Consider the following 20,759-nt stretch of genomic DNA (forward strand, 5'->3'; position numbering starts at 1 on the left):
GAAAAAAAAAATTTTATCATACAGCACATATGTGTGGCTTAAGCTATTTTCTAAAGTAAATCACTGAACATAATCGTTATTTAAAGACATATTTATTTAACACTGTAATAATTTCATAACATCCAAGTGTCTTGTTTAAAATAAGAACTTTGATGGGGTAAAGGGATTGGACACAAAGCAAAACAGTAAAAAACAAGCACTTTTGCTAAAACAGTGACAAGTACAATTACAATATCAACCTAATTTAAGGCAAAAGACCTGTTGATACACACATACACACCCCTACATACAAACAATACTGAAAAATACATATTTAAAAATATAACCCACAAAAGGTAGAAACAAATCAAATGTCCGTTACCTAGTTAATGGATAAATATAAAGGGTATATCCATACAATGGAATACCACTCAGCAATAAAAAGAAATAAAGTTCTGATACATGCCACAACAGGGATGAATCATGAAAGCAGTATGCTAAGTGAAGGAAGCCAGACTCAAAAGGCTCCGTATTATATAATTCCATTTATAAGGAATGTCCAGAATAGGCAGATAAATTAGTGGTTGCCAGGAGCTGGGAAGGAGGGATTGGGAGGGACTACAAATGTGGAGTTTCTTTTCGAAGTGATAAAAATATTCCGGAATTAGATAATGGTGATAACTGCACAACTTTGGGAATATGTTAAAAATCATGGAATTGTACATGGTGAAATGGCAAATTTTATGGTATGTGAATTATATCTCAATAAATATAAACTATATATGTATATATCCCAATATGCTTTTATTAATATTTTTGCCTAAAATATGAAACAGTTCAAGGGACGAATAAAGAAGTATTAATATATGGAAATCATAGAAGATATCCATTATGATTCAATAATTTGCCAATAAAGCTTCAAAGGAATTTTTTAAAAATACTTGATCAGTTTTGAATTTGTGAATAGCAGGTGGTTTACAAGAAAGTTTCTTTTCTTTTTTTTGAGAAAGATTAGCCCTGAGCTAACATCTGTGCCGATCTTCCTATTTTTTTTTATATGTGGGACACCTGCTACAGCATCACTTGACAGGTGGTGCACAGGTCCACAGTGGAGATCTGAACCTGTGAACCCCAGGCCGCCAAAGCGAAACGTGTGAACTTAACCACTACGCCACCAGGCTGGCCCCTAAAACACAATGTAAGAATGCAAGAAGCACCTACAACCATTAACTTTCTAAAACTATTCTAATAAATAATACTTACTATTGAAAATAAATTTACTGTTTGATCTTTTGTTTTGGCAATCTAACCAAGGTATAACTAATTTATAATAGTTTAAAGGAAAGGCAAACCTAAAGAGCTTCCCTCAGAAACTTCTTTCCTAAACTGAGGTAGACCAATGGATACCTACGCAGTTAAACTCTTACCATAGATTCGGAGAGCAGTAGCCTGTAAACTTTTTAGTAGTTCTTTATTTGCTCGTGCTGCAGCAGTATGGATGATATCAATAAGCTGTGTTGAGAGCTCAGGGTTTCGGGAGCCAAGGTGAGCAAGTTGCAATGGTAAACCAGCCAGCCAACGGGATAGCACTTTACTACGATATCTAAGAATGGCCGAGGAAGAATAAAATAAAGCGTAATTTTCAAACACAAGGGAAATAAATTTAAACAAAACAATTTTTTCAACTTAAATACAACACAAAGTGACAAATCATCTACCAATAACACATTTACTCATTTAAACATCTGAGAGCCTACAAGACTGCCAGCATCACTTATTCAGCTGTAGCATTTTCCAGGTCTAACCTACTAAATTAAAAAGTTCACGTAATTTGGGGTACTACCTAAATCGTATTTTTATCTTAAAGAATACATATACTACTCAACTCTTTTGTAGGATTTATCCTAATTAGCGTTAATTATCATACTATATTAACTCACCAATGCATTCAGTATAGGGTGCCCCCACAATAAATGCTTCGAACTTGCGTTTAGTTCTTTAGTATACTTGCTAAAGCTCTGATGTCTCGTTACTCAGGTAACAGCAATCACTTTCACTGCTCCCTAAGAGCTTAGTGATTTGGGCATGACCTTTATTTCAGACAGACCTGAACATTATTATCATTGTCATTATTAGTTGCATGACACTAACTTAACCTAAGCTTCAGTTTCCTTCTGTAAAATGGGATTAACACTATCTACACCTCATAGTAGCAGCATGAGAATTACTGAGATAAATGATGAAAAGTACCTGGCTTACAGTAAAGACTCAAGTATGTTCCAAAACTACCTATGTATGCTGAGGTATCCTAAATCTCTATCTTGTCCCCAAACATCTCTTCCTGACTGTCTCAAATAAACCTCAAACTCACCATCTCAAAAAGTCAATTCCTTATTTCTACTCTTTGTGATGTCTAGCTCACCTGACAGCACCAAACCAGAAGCTTTCTCATCTTCTATTGCCCTCATTCTCACACCACATGCTCCAGTATGTCACTGAGGGCACAGTGGTTCAACCGCCATAATTCTTATGGGAAGCAAAAGAAAAGACTGAGGCTGCTTTAGGTTGTTCCAACTACTCTTTAGCTATAAGTGGACAAGTGGAAATATATGCTCAGGGAGACTTTTATCCGTTCAGTCATGGGTACGGTCACACGTTGCTTAACAATGGGGATCCATTCTGAGAAATGCGTCGTTAGGTGATTCGTCACCGTGCAAACATCAGAGCGCGCTTACACAAACCCAGATGGTACAGCCCACTACACACTCTATTTAGGCTATATCTTATGGGACCACCATTGTACACACAGTCCAGTGTTGACTGACACGTTATGTGGCACATGACTGTATAAAGATTACTGGCAGTATTATGTATGTTTCTTCATAAAATTTTATATCTTTTCTTAAAGGCAACCAAACAGGATAAAGAGAGCAAAGATTTAATCACCCTAATAAACAGACTACAATATAAGTTGGCAAGAAAAAGAAAGACAAAATAACAAATGAAACTTTACCTTACTCTGTAAGATCTCAGTTCTTCTTTCTGATAGATTTTACTGAAAAACTTCAGTAACAAAGTCCGAACGGGAAGGAGAAGGCCTCTCTGCTGATACAATGTATAGACTGCCCTGATAAGAGACTCCGTAGCTTCTAAAACAGAGAGAAAACAGCTCATATGAATCAAAGATGTTTCTTCCCTAAATTCCTCTAAAAGCACAGAAGTACTTTACTTTGTTCCTATGACAAAGCAGAACTTAGCCACAAACTGACGACAACCATCAAAGTTCTATAACAGCAATGGCCTAAGATAAAAGTCAAACCAACCAGCGATTACACTATAGATTTTCCTAAGGAACAACACACCTAGGTAGGGGTGACAAAAATTAGGATAAGAAAGGTGGACAAACAAGACGGGAACCAAACAGGAAAGATTTGTTTTTGAATGCAAACAATTAGTAAGTCACACTAAAAACTGACTTAATGTGAGATAACTTCAAGCTAGAAGAAAGGCAAAAAAAACAGGCAGGGGGTCGGCCCGGTGGTGCAGCGGTTAAGTGCGCACGTTCCACTTGGGTGGCCCCAGGTTCACCAGTTCAGATCCTGGGTGCAGACATGGCACCACTTGGCAAACCATGCTGTGGTAGGCATACCACATATAAATATAAAGTAGAGGAAGATGGGCACGGATGTTAGCTCGGGGCTAATCTTCCTTAATTAAAAAAGAAGAAAAGAAAATAGGCAGGATTCATTCTATACAGATCAAAGGAAAAAGCTCTCAATTTCTAGTCAAACTAGACCAGAAGGTATTTCTTCATCAGTAGGCTTGATGGAATTTCTTTTTAATAATACCTACCTCCTTTTACTCCAATTCTGTAAATTTACTAGAAATCTTACCAATTTGCTTCAGAGTGGACCTATCCACTGAGTAATGGATGCTCTGAGCCATAAACGATTTCAAGTACATAGTGCTTTATAATTATGCTAGCTTTTATGGCTTGAAAGTAAGTAACCTGACTACATGCAATGTTCGAAAGTCATCAATTCAAAGCTAGACCCTAAATAGCACATGTAAGAGCTCTTCTCTTAAATAAGGACAAAGCAGCATCACCTACCTCTGTTTGGCTGTATCTGTATTAACCTCCACGCTACCCCAAGCAATCTGTTCAGCTGCTTACTATTTAGCCTAGAGCCATCTTCAAGGGTCTCTGTCACAAATTTCCTTATCATTTCTATCCAATTGGAATCCTTTTGCAAAGTTGAGGCATTTGCCAGGGACACCATGATATCAGACAGTGTTAAATTCAGTAAGAGATGATCTACATTATTGGAGAAAATTGTGCAATGCTTGATGCTAAAAACAAACAGAAACACACATCAATAAAGTGTTATACCCACCAAGCCTTCTCCACTTAGAATACTTAAAAATAATCAAGGGGTCAAGAAGTATTTCCTTCTAGAATAAATTACCAAGACAGGTAGGTAGGCCACTGTTTTGTACATAAAACATTCATTATGGGATCAAGATTATTAAGACACGAATTAGAGTATATACTGATTAGTTCACTACACAAGTTACTATTCCACACAAAAAGTAAAGGCCGTTGTAACATTGCTTGGTAATCTTAGAAGTAATTTGGACATAAGAAGACTTGAAAACCTCAACATATTTGAAGACTTTTTTGTAAAGCAGACACTTATGTTTGCATGGCGGTCACAGTAGATCTTGACTCTGCTTCTAACTAATCATGACTTAGAATCACTAATTTCTCCTAGCCACAATTCCCTTACGTGGGAAATAAGGAGACTGGTCCAGATAAGCACTGTTCTGAAATGACTTAATTTTATGAGTCGCATATTAAAATCAGTTTTTCTTAGACAAATAAAACACATTTCTTTCCAAGCTTGAAATAAATTTCAAAAAACCTCAAAGAGAATACCTCAACAAAAAGAAATTTTGCAACTCAGAATATAAATACTCATTTCAGACTATGGTATGTATAGCCAACAGCAGAACTTACTTATTGCATGTTAAGAAAAACGTAAAGTTGATTAAAATAAAAAATATCTCAAACTAAGCAATTTTAAAGGAAAAGGTTAATCGTGGATTAGGCATGAACAAAGACAGTAGTGAGGAACCACAAATACACAGGAAAGGAAATAAAGGAAATTCGATGCCATCAGAGCATCAAATGCAGGGCTAGGAATGACAAATGAGCCTAGAAAGGTAAAATGGGACCAGATTACAAAGAGCTGGAGGCTAAGGAGTAACATGGTAGAAAACTTTTTCCAGATGGATGATTCTGTGGATGGAAAAAAGAAAAACGAGAGTTACAAAACTATAAACAAAGAAGCAGTTGTATGGGTATCACAGCAATCCAGGCAAGAGACAACAGGCAAGAACCAAGGTCAATGTTCTTATGGACTGGGAGAAGAGGGGATATTTTCCTAGGGAGAATAAGAATCAGCTGGATTGGAAGTTGCTTACTTGCACACATATATGTGAATTTTGGGATGCCAGGGATTGGAGGAATCAAGGGTTCTCGCACTGGTGAATGGGTAAATGGAAGTGATATAGCAGAGAGGAGGAGCAGAGATCCAGAAAATAAATTCTACTTTGATATGTTCAGCTTGAAGTATCTCTGCTATAAATCCAGGAAGACATGGCCAACAGACAGCTCCATATGCAAGTCTGACAATGGAGGGAGGAGGTCTGAGCTATTTTATACAAATTACCCTCATGACCACTCCTAGCTGCAAAAGAAGCTGGAAAATCTAGTTTTTATTTCATGCAATCATATGCCCAGCTACAAACTGAGAATTCTATCATTAACAAAGGGAAGAATGAAAACTAGGACAGATGACTAACAGTCAACATCACATGTCTAAAATTACTACTAGGTTCTTTGCCAAACCGCTCAGCGCCCAAACCCAAGGCACATTTTACACTAACTAGACCACACAAAAACTCAACTGTAACACTTCTTCACCACAGGTAGAGCTTTCCAAGATCTACGATCTACGCTAAGTTTATCTCAAGCAGCATAATCCATTACTGTCTGGAAGGTCTCAATGGACGTTGCAAACTTGGGAGAATTCATTCTGCTCCTCCAATAACTTATGCAAAATTTTAAAAACTAAATATACCAACCATAAATTCTATGAGGGAGGCAGGCTGCTGGGGAAACTCCAATTTAAACACTTACTAGACCCCCAAATCTAGGAAAAAGCAAGATCTCAGGACCCAAGTCTTAGTCCTGAGGACAAATGCCAATTCCAAAGAAAAAGCTCCCCAAACTGAAGTAACCTTTTAGTGGCCTCACAGGGAAAAGCTAAAGCCCAGGGCCTGCCACATGTGGGGACTTCATATTATCCTACTACCAGCTGGACCCTTTAAGGTTTCTCTTCCAGGGTAAATATGAACCAGAAGTAAAAACAACTCTTAGATAAAGCCTAATCCCAGTTTTGCATCATCCCAGTGGTTTAAGAAACAATTCTTCCCAATTAGATCTATAGATTCAACACAATTCCGATCAAAATCCCAGCAAGCTATCTCATAGTTATCAACAAATTGATGCTAAAGTTATACGGAAAGGCAGAGGACCTAGAATACCCAACGCAAGAAAGTTGGAGGACTCATTCTACCCAATTTCAAGACTTACCGTACAGCTACAGTAATCAAGGCAGCGTGAAAGAACAGACACACACAGGTTAATGGAACAAAGAGCTCCAAAACAGACCCAGAAAAATATAGTCAACTGATGATGTTTGACAAAGGAGCAAAAGCAATTCAATGGAGAAAGCATAGTCTTTTTAACAAATGGTGCTGGAACAACCAGACAGAAATTCTAGAACCAAGAAATAGAAAACAAATTCAAAAGATTTGTGTTCGATCACAATTGAACAAAACTAAAGAACTAAAACCTGGAAGGTATGAGATAAAGACAAGAGAAATAGGTAGAAGATTCAATAATTAAGTTGACCATACATTTGAGTCTTTAAAGGAGAGAAATGGGACTGCAGCAATTTTTTAAAAGATGAGAATTGTTTCAAATCTGTTTAAAGACATTTCATTCAAGATTTAAGATCTCAGATTTAATAAGTCCACTGAATCCCAAGGAGAATAAATAAAAAAGAAAACCACACCTGGATACATCGTTATGCAACTGCAGGAAACGAAGGACAAGGAGAAAAATTTTAGGGGAAAAAAACCAGGTAACTTTCAAAATACCAACAGACTCCGAGCTGATTTCTTACATGGCAATGGACACCAGGAGAGAGTAAAGAGTTACTGTCAGTGTGTTCCAAGAAGAAAACTGTCAAGCCTAGAGTACTATTCTAAAACATTCTTTAGAAATGAAGGAGAAATAATATTTTTATACAAAAAAAAAACTCCAGGAGATTCTAAATGATCCCAGATGGATGGACAGAGATATATAAAAAAAAAGAAGATGGAAAAAAGCAGGAAATATATGGATAGAACTCAGGTGGATACGAGTTCCCTACAATATTAATTTTAGCTTGAAAGCTCAAATTTGATTTCTGGCACAAATACTATCAGTTGTTTTCCTGCAATTGATAGGCTCACTTTGTTCATTTTTGAGAAAATGTCTGCCAAATACCTAAGCTTGAATGGTTTGTCTGTTAGTCATTCTTTCAAGTTAAACTCGTATCCATCACAGGAAAATACTCACAAGTAGGATAATCATACAAGTGTTTTCCTTGAGACAATCATCATTCTTTTCATATGCAGCTGAAATACTTTATGCACACTTCCCATTTCATCACACAGAATATTAGGAATACGTGTTGCCAAGGGTTGTGACTTAATAACTAATAATAATTAGTAATTTTTACTGCTTCATTAAGGACATTTTTAAGCGAAACTGGCTTGTTCTTTAAAACCATGAGCCCACGGTGGTGAATACAATGTCTACTAGTACAGTTTGTTGCCACTGCCTTAATTCATGCCAACATACCAACAGCTTTACCCACTATTGCTTTTGTACCACCAATGCAAATGTCAGAACAATGAAAAGGGCAAATAATGTTTTAATATAATTGTGAAAACAGTTCTGACCTCATGCACCCCAGGAGTCACAGACCACACTTTGAGAAACAGCCTTAGATAAATGGCATGGGAGTAAGCTAGCTAACCGTAATCAGCTGTCTTATGATAGCAACAATGATCTACTGCTTATAGGAAACCCCAGAAAGCTTTCCTCCCACCCTCAACCAAATTTGTTCTGTTCCTTTATCATAAGATTCTCCCACAGTGCTAACTGTCCTTAAGAATTCCAGATTCTGGATCTTTAATGGAGTCCTTATTTAAACTAGTTAGGAAAACTTGCTATATACAATACATCCAACAAATCTCTTCTTATTAAGTAACCTTTTATACTGTCCCAGGTGATACTTTCTTTTAGCCTTAACAGATATTTCTATTTAATTGAATTACAGGAAGCCCAGATTTCTTTTAATGGTGAAGCTGCAAGTCAATTTCCTTTTGATTTCTACTTCCTTAAGTCCTCAATTCCTGCTGCACTGTTTCTGGGGCTTATTCTGTCCTCAGGTTCCTACAAAGATATCTATTTGTTAGTACATTTTTCTAAAACGTAATATTCACATGTTGTCTGAACTATTATTTACTATGTTTCTTTAATAAGTTCACTTTCTAAAAACAACTATTTCTAAAAGAAACTTTTTATCACTACCATAAATGGAAAAGCAGACTTAGGTTTCCTAATACACTTTACAATAAATTCCCAACCACCACTTAATCAAACTCAATTTGCTACATCAATCAAACCTCTCCATTCCCTCTGAAAAAATAAACTAATTTTCCCAGCATACTGGCAAACCCTCCCAACTAGTAGACTACTCCAGTCAGCAGTGAACTGCTGTTCTCACAAGCTGATTTGTAGGCCAAAGGCAAGACTTAGCTTTATCTATTCCTAGCACATATTAGAATTACCTTGTTAGAATAATCACCTAAACTAATAAATTATGAGCGCAAAAAGAAAGTTTTCTTGGAGACAACTACACTGAATTTTTAAAATGTCAATATTTTCAATAATGCCAAAATTGTATCCTTTGATAGATATAAAAGAATTAAAAGTAGGGTCTTGAAGCAATATTTGGAGACCAACGTTTATTACAGCATTATTCACAATAGCCAAAAGGAGGAAACTACCCAAATGTCCCTTGACAGAAGGATGAATAAATAAAACACAGTATACACATACAATGGAATATTATTTAGTCTTAAAAAAGCAGCCAAGGGGCCGGCCCTGTGGCCGAGTGGTTAAGTTCGCGCACTCCACTTCAGCGGCCCAGGCTTTCACCGGTTCGGATCCTGGGCTCAGACATGGCAGCGCTCATCAAGCCATGCTGAGGCAGCATCCCACATGCCACAACTAGAAGGACCCACAACTGAAAATACGCAACTATGTATGGGGGGGTGGCCTTGAGGAGAAAATGGAAAAATAAAATCTTAGGAAAAAAAAAAAAGCAGCCAAGAGGTCCTTCAGGAGGTGAATGGATAAACTGTGACATATCTATACAATGGAATACTATTTAACACTGAAAAGAAATGGGCTATCAAGCCATGAAAAAAACATGGGGGAGGGGCTGCCCTGTGGCACAGTGACTAAGTTTGCACGCTCTGCTTCACTGGCCCAGGGTTTGTGGGTTTGGATTCCAGTCACGGACCTACACACCACTCAAGCCATGCTGTGGCAGCATCTCACATATAAAACAGAGGAAGACTGGCACAGATATTAGCTCAGGGCCAATCTTCCTCAAGCAAAAAGAGGAAGATTGGTAACGGATGTTAGCTCAGGGCCAATCTTCCTCATAAATAAGAACAAAACAAAAAAAAACCATCACAGGGGCCAGCCCCATGGCTGAGTGGTTAAGTTCGAGCACTCTGCTTCAGCAGCCCAGGGTTTCACTGGTTCTGACCCCAGGCACGGACGTGGCACCGCTCATCAAGCCACACTGAGGCAGCGTCCCACAAAGCACAATGAGAAGGACCTACAACTAGAATATACAACTATGTACCAGGGGACTTTGGGAAGAAGAAGAAAAACCAAAAAGATGAGCAACAGACGTTAGCTCAGGTGCCAATCTCTAAAAAAAAAAAAACCATTGAGGAGGGAAGGATGAATAAGCAAAGCACAGAGAATTTTTAGGACAGTTGAACCTATCCTGGATGATACTATAATGATGGACAAATGTCATTATAATTTGCCAAACTCAGAGAACACACAACACCAAGAGTGAACCCTAATATAAACTAGGATTTTGGGTGATGATGATGTGTTGACGTAGGTTCACAGATTCTAACAAATCTACAAGTGTGGTGTGGGATGCTGAGAGTGAGGGGGGTTATGGGGGCAGGAATACAAGGGAACTCTGTACTTTCTGCTCAAGTTTACTATCAACCCAAAACTGCTCTAAAAAAATTAAGTCTATTAAAAAAAAAAAAGAATGAAATGCCAGTACGTGCTACAACGTGGAGTAACCTTGAGGACATCATGCTAAGTGAAATTAAGCCAGACACAAAAGGACAAATATTGTATGATCCTACTTATATGAAGTGCCTAGAACAGTCAAATTAATACAGACAGAAGATAGAACAGTGGTTCTCAGGAGCTAGCTGGGGGGAGGGCAGCATGGGGAGTTACTGTTGAACGGGCACAGAGCTTCAGTTTGGGAAGATGAAAAAGTTCCGCAGAAGGATGGTGGTGATAGTTGCACAACAATGTGAATGTACTTAACGTCTAGAACTGTACACTTAAAAATGGTTAAAATGGTAAATTTTACGTTATGTATATTTTACCAGAATAAAAATAAATAAGATCCTCTGTAACTGTATTTCAACTAAAATGAAAAAATTTAGACAACAGGTCAAAAACTAACTGGGGGTACATGAATAAATAAAAGTGTGAAGACCACTGGCCTAGATCATTGGTGCCCTGCATCAGCTGCCTGCTAAGTATAAGTAGTCAACGTACTTCCTTAGAGAAGTAGAAGAGCAGCCTGCAATCTGTAAAAACGAATCACTGGGGAACCTTATGAAGAATAAGTTGACTATACTGCCAATCCATTTTTGCTAAAAATTCCAGAATTTCACCATCTCAGCCTCCACATTGAGTTAACTCCTTTTTCACCCTTTATATCGTAGCACAATTCACTTCATCAGGGCCACCTTCCCTAAGACTCTATTTCCTCCATGAAAGATCAGGACCAGTTCCTTATTATATACTCTTGTATCATCCTAAACTCTTCCTTCATTAACTTTATCACAGTTGGTCACTGATTAAACAAAGAACTAAGTACGTTTCCCTCATTAGACTGTACTCCATGAGAACTGGTACCCATCTACCTCTTTTACCACTAAATACTCAGCACCTAGTATAGTAAGTGCCTTGCACATGTTAAGTGTCCAAGAAATGTGTCAAATAACAACGGTACACTCACAGACTCGCGGATAATGTCATCACATGTAATAGTCTGCTGCATTCCAAATATCCTAACCATTATTTAATCTCACTTGGATGAAAACTATATATGGAACTTCTTATCAGAAAAAATACATACACATACAATTCAAGAGTTCAAGGATTTTCTAAAGATTATCCATGGACCATTAAAAACTTTGGTCTAGTAAGAAAACTGTATTAGGGTGGGGGCAGGAATCCAACATCTTGCTCAAGAAAGCATCTCCCTATTTGACTCTCTGTTCCCTCCAACTCCAGAAACTCCCTAAATTAATATTCCTAAACCATAGTTTTGATCCAGCCAAAGTCTTCAATGCCAAAAGGATCAAAACTGAAAGATATATGAACTCCGAAGACAAGAAATGACTTTCAGCATCAAGGCAAGTGAATAACAGAAAGCAGACTGGACTCAGATCTGTCTCATGCTCTCCCTTACCTAATCCTATAGCTTTCTCGTACGCTATCTCCTCCAGTTAGTATAATCTCTCATCCCTGCTTCATTTCTACCGCTAAGTCATATCCATAACCAATTAATCTTCAATACACCTTGCCTGTTTATCCTAACAAGGATCTTTCTCCTCCTATGAATTCCTATAGAACTTAACTGTACAGTTCAAATGGCACTTACATACTACCTTCTGTCATATATGCAAATTCGCTTTTCCTCCTGCCGGTTATTGAGCAATTGTTTCTCAGTTTCAAACCCACCCTTCTACACTGTGCTTTGTGATCCTGGGGCTGGGACTCTGTGAGCCACATTTTTTCCTTTGCAGCTGGCTTCTTTTAAGCTCTGCCAATGAAGGGGAACCAGAAAGAGGCTGGAAAGCTGTAAAAGATGATGAGACACTCTCTTTTCTGTTTTGGCTTCCTTTTGCTGCCAGCGCAACCCAACAACTCTTCTTCAGACCAGTAGCAGTTCATTCCAGCAGCCACAGCCGATTCCAGTCTGCAGTTTTTCTTACACAGAACCAGCTTCATCATACCCCTAAGAAACATCAGCACCAGCCAGCCAGAACCCCCTTTGCAGAGTTCTGCGCCCCAACCCCTTAGGGCCCCTCTTCTGATCTCAAATACATTAGCACCAGCTGAGCACCAACCCCTTCCCAGAGGTATGAGTTTGGGCTCCACACAACCTTTCCTCCCAAGTTCTTCCCCTCTTCTCTTCGTCCTCCCAGTCCTAGAGACAGTGGCGGCCTCCTGCAGCTGCTACCTCCATAACAGCTTACTGTTTCCTTTTGTCTTTTCATTTCTGTCTCAGGAAGTCAGACCCTGACACACTCTTCTACCAATTTTTTTTATTTTTTACCGAATTTAGCAATTTTATGAAATCACTTAGGAGAACAAGGAATATACCTTAAGACACCTGGTTATCATTATCATACTTTGTTTATAATAAGCAACCGCAATAAATATTTACTGAATGAACGAAAAGCTCATCTGCCTGCAGTTGCCTTGTCACTTCTGAACATATCCTTTGAACCCTGCTCAAAGATTTTCAAACCCTGTTCACTGATTCTCCAGGTTGTTCCTTCCCTTTGATGAATTTAAGAACCTTCTGACAGACTTTAAGATCCCTTCAAGTGTTTGCTCATTTGGGGGAAGTGCACTCTTAGTGTTCTAGCTTGGACCTGCTTGTCAAATTTTATTTATTAGATAACTTATTTTTACAATTATCTGCTCTCACTTGAGGTGAATATTTTAAATACTTAGAAGGCTTACATTTTTTTTAAACCCCATTTCCTAATCCATCACCTTCTTTGTATTTATTTTAGAAAACTATTTTTCTCCAATTATCCCTCTTCCTTCAGGATACCGATATTAGTTTCAGTACCAGTTCCCTCATGTATAAATCAGAGCAGAAACTAGATGACCTTTAAGACACTCTCTCACTTAGAGATTCAATAATTATAGAGTGCGTCTCCCAAATAAACCACCCACCTCAGCAAACTTTATTAAATTCATATTTACATAATTCTATATTTGACACTCATTTAGCACAAAACATTCACTTTAAAGATTTAAAAAAATTTTTTAAAAACTGAAGTCCCAGGGGTTAAAGTGACTTGTTCAACATCAGCCACGCTACTGCTACTTTTATTTCACAAAATCGAGATAAACATCTCTCAGTGTAAAAACTTCGAGTTTAAGGTTATTTTCTGATAATTTCAGGTAAAACATCTTTTTAAGTCTATATAGTGCAAAAGAATCACAATACCTTTTATTTGTCTCTTTCTTTCTGTGCTTGGTTATTTCTTTTAAGGCATATGGAAAATGACTCATAAAATGGTGTTTGAAATCTATAAGATAATTCTTTCGAAGCCAGCACTCCTATTAAAATAAGCAAAGATCAGAAAATCTATAATTAACAATTTTAGATAATCAATAAAACTTTTAAGAGAAATTTGTTAACTTGTCAATATTCCACTATAAATTTATCATTACAATATACCTTCTGCTCATGATACCATATGTAAATAAATTTTAAAATCAGAATAAACTGTTAGGTCATCCAATTTTCACCAACAGATCTTTTTGGTGCTTAATAATTACTTTTACTTGCATTTTATCTACCGTTTAAGAGGAGAAAAGGGAGAGAGTAAATTAGATTTAAGAAAATTCTCAATTTGAACCCCTAATGCAATATTTGTAAAATACACCAGAAAGTCTCTACCTAGTGTTCTACTTACATCATAACTCTATTCCCCAGCAATTCCAATTCCATTATTTCCCATTAAAGGTATTTAACACTTTGACAAAGCAACACACTTTCAGTGGTATCATTCTCTCCTACTTGAAACACTATCTAATTCCAGATTAATCCAGATTACAACACTCTTATTTCCTCCTATCCAAAGGACCAACCCTTCCATTTTGCCAGGGACTGAGGGCTGTTGGACTGGAGGTGCTAAAACAGCTGACCATCCTATAGCTCCTTAGTATCCTTTACTGTATTCTTCTCTTCTTCCTGACCTATAAATGTATACTTGACATCTCCTCTTGAACTTCTAATAGGCATCTTAAATTTAACATGAATAAAATGAACTCTCCCCACTAACAGTCACACTGTCATTTGGACCACAACACAGGCATCATCCTTGCTCCTCTTTCTTCACTATGCATACCAGCAGTCCTGCTGGCTTTACCAGAATCCAGCTGCTTCTCATCACTTCAACCGTTAGCTACCATTCTACTCCAAGCCACCATTATCTCTCACCTAGATTACTACAATAGCCTGCTAATGATGTCCCTGCTTTTGCCCTTGCCCCTGCAAAAGTCAATTCTCTACATAGCAGCCAGGGTGATCTTTCAAAACATAAATCGTGCTTTAAAACAATACAAGAAGAGAGAAAGGGAATAGGTGTGGATGTAGAGCAAGACTGGTCATCTGTGGGATGGATGGTCTGAGGTTGGGCTCCACAGGTTTGCCAGAGCTGAATGGTGAGCAAATGGGAGGTCATTAGTCTTGTATCTGTAAATCTGATACGTTAAAGTTAAATAAACATAAATCCTCTGCTCAAAACTCTCCAATGTCTTTTCACCACACTCAGGTTAAACTCCAAAGTCCTTACCATGGACCATAGGGTCCCACATGATGTGGCCACTGTCACTTTTTCTCCCTCATCTTCTACCTTTCTTTCAGTACTTCACTTGTACAGGCCTTCCTGCCATTCCTCAAATGTCAAACTTGTTCTCACTTTAGGGCCTTTGCACTTGTTGCACCCTACGCCTAGAAGGTTCCTCTCACAGGTCTTCACAAGACTTGATCCTTCACTTCATTCAGTGACATTCAAACGTCACGAAAGCACTTCCTGACCACCACCTATTATAGCTCCCCCTCACTCTGCTCCAGCACATGTTCTCTCCTTACCCTGCTTTACTTTCATCTTTCTTCCTAGTATAGTCATGTGCCGCATGACATATCAGTCAACGATGGACCACGTACATATATGTATATATGACAGTGGTCCCATAAGATTAGTAGCATAGAGCCTAGAAGTGTGAGAGGTCGTACCATCTAGGTTTGTGTAAGGACACCTATGATGTTTGCACAATGATGTAATCGCCTAACGACGCATTTCTCAGAACCTATCCCCATCGTTAAGCAATGCACAACTGTACCGACATTATATATTTGTTTACCATCTATCAATCCCACCAAGAGGTAAGTACTATTAGGGCAAGCACCTTGTCAGTCACATTTATCTCTGTATTCCTAGAGCCTAGAACGACAGCTGGCACATTGTAGAGCGGTGCTATTCAACAGATCTCTCTCCAATGATGGAATCGTTCTATATGATGTCCTATAATACAGTAGTCACTAGCCACATATAGCTACTGAGCACTTGAAACGTGGCTAGTGTGACCAAGGAACTGTATTTTAATTAATTTAAATAGCCACATTTACAGATGCTCAACAAATCTTTTGATGCATGACTGTGCTGCACAAATTCTAATCCTCATGGGAAAAAGACAACAGCAATAAGACATGTAGATAAAAAGTAGCCAACATTAAAATGCAAAGCTAAGGGGCTGGCCTAGTGGCACAGCGGTTAAATGTGCACGGTCTGCTTCAGCAGCCCAGGGTTTGCTGGTTTCGATCCCGGCTGTGCACATGGCACCGCTTGGCAAGCCATGCTGTGGTAGGCGTCCCATGTATAAAGTAGAGGAAGATGGGCACGGATGTTAGCTCAGGGCCAGTATTCCTCAGCAAAGAGAGGAGGACTGGCAGTAGTCAGCTCACAGCTAATCTTTTTCAAAAAAAAAAAAACAGAAACATGTCTTTGCTATCAGTTTTCTAGTAAAGAACTTCTATATTACTTGGCATTCACTTAAGTTAACTTCACTCACACTGTACCTACAATTACAGCTTACCTACACTAAAGATAACTTTTAGCAATGTCTTCTGATCTTACATCCTTTATCAAGAGAAAACAAAAAAGCGTACACTAAGCAAGTTTGTGTGTAGCTGCTTCTCTAAAACACAGTAGTTTAAAACAACTCAGGGTTGGTTATGAGATGCTTCAGTTTGGTCCATTTCTGCTAAACTTGGCAATGTGGCACAAACTGGAAGAGAATACTTAATAAGCAACTTTTTAAACCCTCTACCAGGCCTCCAGAAACTAGAATGCTCCTACACAATCAATCCGCCACAAACAATGCACTGTAACACTACTATGACTTATATCTAATAAAAACAAATGAAATCAAGCACATTGCGTTATGCATTTCACTTAAAAAACAAAAAATATTCAGATAATCTCTCAGGACTATTTTAATTTGTTTTGGGCAAAAGTAAGAAATAAGTTTACAGGGGCTGGCCCCGTGGCCGAGTGGTTAAGTTCTCGCGCTCCGCTGCAGGCGGCCCAGTGTTTCGTCAGTTCGAATCCTGGGCGCGGACATGGCACTGCTCGTCAGACCACGCTGAGGCAGCGTCCCACATGCCACAACTAGAAGAACCCACAACAAAGAATACACAACTATGTACCGGGGGGCTTTGGGGAGAAAAAGGAAAAAATAAAAAAAATCTTTAAAAAAAAAAAAAAAAAAAAGAAATAAGTTTACAGTCCAACCCCAGGAAATTTTTGAAAATGCATAACCAATTAGTAGCAATATGCTCATTTCTAATCTGCACACTTATGATAAAAGGCATTACTGAGAAAACAAAAAACCTATTTGTTCTCACCAATTTATGGGTTTCATCATGTTGTTTAGAGAGTTTCCAGAGAAGGGAAATAATATTAAGAACTTGCTGCATAACCTGCAGAGGTTCTCGTTCTATACCATTGCCAACAGAAGCAGCTAGTTGTGGAGGCACAGCTTCAATCCAGCACTCAATTAGCAAGGGAATTATTATCTCAATAAATCCTTTCAAGTTTTCAGTAGATGACAGGCCTTCATCCACACTGCCTAGGCCTCCAACCAGGTACCTAACAAGGAAGGGTCAGAATGAAAGAAAAAATTTAATAATTAAAAAATATTCTTTGCTTAATTTAATCTTAAATACAAAGTACCAATAAAATGAAGCACCATGAATTGATAATTACATTGATCAAGAGTAGTAAGTAAAATAAAATTCTAAGATGACAAAGCCAAGAGACTATTAAGTCTTAGTTCTCATCAGGCTTTGCTAGAAATGAATAAATTAACATACTTTCAAATGACTCCTCCCATCAGTAAATAAAATCAAATCATGAATAACTATATGAAAACTATGAAAGACAACTGCATGTCTTCCCACCAATTAGCCATCAATGGTCAGCAGTTATAATTCAATATAGGAAAACTGAGTGTGGACATAACTGAAATCCTTCTTACCGTAGCCTGAACTGTGAACTGACATTTGGCTGTGAACCCCCATTTTCATAAACCTGGATGTGCTGCTGGTCGTTGGCATGTTCCTTCCAGTTGATAAAAATGGAGTTGCTAGTGGCATGGGGATTTTCTTTTTGTTCCTGAAGTCCTTCACTTTCTCTCAACCTACTGGATCCATCTGCCAAGGCCTGAAGGAATTTACTGAGTCTCACTAAGACTTTCAGCCTCCACTGCTGAGAAGTGAGTCTCCGATTAGGGTTTACAGAGAGTATCCAGGACTGGGATCTGTCTCTATTTACCAGTCCTTTGGACAGCTGCTGATGAGAAATAAGTTCTACAAAATTCTTAAGCAATATACTGCTACGGCCAGTAATTAGAGCTGGGTAGTGTTCCAGCAGAATGTCCAAAACTTTTAAAGAGTCCTCCTGAATTCCTTCAGTAATGTGAGTCATGGCACTAGAGAGATGGGCACTTACCAAAGGAAAAAATGGAGAAATGTGTTCAGCTCGTATTTTGGGGGCCAGGAATTGAAGAAGTTGAACTGCTGCTAATCGTACATTAGCATCTTTATCTGTAAACACAGCAGTCACTTCACTTAATATGTTTGAAAGGTGTGCGTCAATTATAAATGGGTACTGAGACAAAAGGTCTTTAAGTCCAAGAAGAGCACTTTGTTTAACCCCAGCATTGTAGTGATGCATCTGTGACAGCAAATCCTAGAGATAAAAATAATAATACAGGTTTTAGGGATATAAATATATATATACACATTGTACCATTCTCAAATAAACATCGCTAACTAAAACTATGCTAATAAACTGACACTCCTTGGAGAAACTGCTCCAAGTATTTCCTAAATGTTACTTAGCTTTTATTAAGATCAGAAACATCGTTTTAGCTCAATAAAAACATTACATAATTTTCAGTTAGAATTTTCTTTTTGAAATTAACCTGTGTGCACACTTAGGCATGCTATCATTTAAAGTGACAGCAATCACTACCTCTATTTAAAGACCTACTATGTACCAAACGTGTGGCAGGTGCATTTATATACTTTAAATTTAACAGGTCTTGTCAGACTATTTTAAATGGTCTTTTAGGGTGCGTGCATATACTTTATTCAGAGCATAACATTTGACAATTATATTTATGGAATAATTTACATAATTTGGGGAAAAACCATAACTTCAAATACTTTTTTTTGATATTATTTAACCTTTGGAGCTTAAAAAGCAAAACCAGAAAACAAATATTCTTACAGAGACTTGTTCACAAATGTTCGTAACAGCATTATTCATAGAAGTCAAAAAGTGGGAACAACCAAATGTCCACTAACGGATGAGTGATAAAATGTGACATAACTACGTACTGGAATACTATTCGACAATACAAAGGAATGAAATACTGTTCTGATACATGCTATAACACGGACGAACTTCAAAAACATGCTAAGCAAAAGACCACATATTGTATGATTCCATTTCTACGAAACGTCCAGAACAAGCAAAGCTATACAGATAGAAAGTAGATCAGCGGCTGCCTAGGGCTGGGAGGAGGAAATAGTGAGTGATTTCTCATAGGCATAGGGTTTCCTTCTGAAGTGATAAAAATGTCCTAAAATCAGATTATGGTGATAGTAGCATAACTGTAAATATATTAAAAACCACTGAAATACACTTTTTTTTTTGAGGGAGACCAGCCCTGAGCTAACATCATTACACTTTAAATGGGTGAATTTGGGGCCAGCCCAGTGCAGCAGCGGTTAAGTGCGCACGTTCCGCTTCTCGGTGGCCCGAGATTCACTGGTTCGGATCCTGGATGCGGACATGGCACAGCTTGGCAAAAGCCACGCTGTGGTAGGCATCCCACGTATAAAACTGAGGAAGACAGGCACGGATGTTAGCTCAGGGCCAGTCTTCCTCAGCAAAAAGAGGAGCATTGGCAGTAGTTAGCTCAGGGTTGATCTTCCTCAAAAAAATAAAATAAAATAAATGGGTTAATTTTATTATGTGTAAACAACATTTCAATAAAGCTGTTAAATTTTTAAGCAAAACTATTGCTCAAACTGCAATTAATTTCACACATTTACTATAAACCTGTAATAAGCTACAAGCTATAAGGGTTCAAAAATGAATAAGACAAAATCTTGATGAGCTATAAAAACAGCTGGAAAACTATCACATCAAAAACTTGACACAGCAGGGGCCAGCCTGGTGGTGTAGTGGTTAAGTTCATGTCCTCTGCTTTGGGAGCCCGAGGTTTGCAGGTTCGGATCCATGGCACAGACCTAGCACCACTCGTTAAGCCACACTGTGGCAGTGTGTGGCACACACAAAATAGAGGAAGACTAGCACAGTATTAGCTCAGTAACAATCTTCTTCAACTAAAAAGAGGAGGACTGGCAACAGATATTAGTGTAGGGCCAATCTTCCTCACCAAAAAACAAACAAACAAAAAAAACACCTTGACACATCAAAAAGTTAAACACAAGAATTACTTTGAGATGATATATTAAATCATCAAATAAGTAGACAGGGAGAAACCACTGTGGGTTTAGCTGAGCAAGTCTTTCTGGACGAGGTGGGAAAGCTGCCATGGCAACATCACATATGAATAACAGATGAACTCCAAACTTCAGCCATTAATAAACCCTAAGAGTTAAAACAACTTTTCACAAAAACACAACATTCTAGATGATTTGAAAGAAAATCTTATTTTATCAAAACAACACTTATGACTTACCTTTATGTTAAGCTTTCTATTGTTTGTTGGAAGTGTCCCATCTTCTTTAAGTTGTTCAGGCAGATGTATAGTCTTCGTTTTAAAGTTTGTAACAGTAGCATTTTCTAACTTGGGCTTCTTTTTACCAACTTTTAGTTTTACTTTTTGAAAATCATCTTGGCGTTTTCTTTTTTTGGTCATTCTCGAGTGCTATAATGAAAAGAATTAATTTAAAAACAAGGGATAA

General features: G+C 38.0%; 1 protein-coding gene across 1 annotated transcript in view; it reads right to left on the reverse strand.

Moving 5' to 3' along the window:
* Positions 1-20,759, reverse strand: part of TEX10 (testis expressed 10) — a 56,342-nt gene that overhangs the window by 32,168 nt on the left and 3,415 nt on the right. Inside the window, exons 2-8 of the mRNA XM_046659548.1 lie at positions 20,534-20,722; positions 17,795-18,507; positions 17,163-17,406; positions 13,695-13,807; positions 4,091-4,329; positions 2,993-3,128; positions 1,407-1,582 (exon numbers count right to left, since the gene is read on the reverse strand). Of these exons, the coding sequence (XP_046515504.1) occupies positions 1,407-1,582; positions 2,993-3,128; positions 4,091-4,329; positions 13,695-13,807; positions 17,163-17,406; positions 17,795-18,507; positions 20,534-20,713 (1,801 nt within the window). The 5' untranslated portion in view covers positions 20,714-20,722. The remainder of the gene's footprint in view (positions 1-1,406; positions 1,583-2,992; positions 3,129-4,090; positions 4,330-13,694; positions 13,808-17,162; positions 17,407-17,794; positions 18,508-20,533; positions 20,723-20,759) is intronic.

The sequence above is a fragment of the Equus quagga genome, chromosome 1 (genome assembly GCF_021613505.1).
Source record: "Equus quagga isolate Etosha38 chromosome 1, UCLA_HA_Equagga_1.0, whole genome shotgun sequence".
Classification (NCBI taxonomy): domain Eukaryota; kingdom Metazoa; phylum Chordata; class Mammalia; order Perissodactyla; family Equidae; genus Equus; species Equus quagga.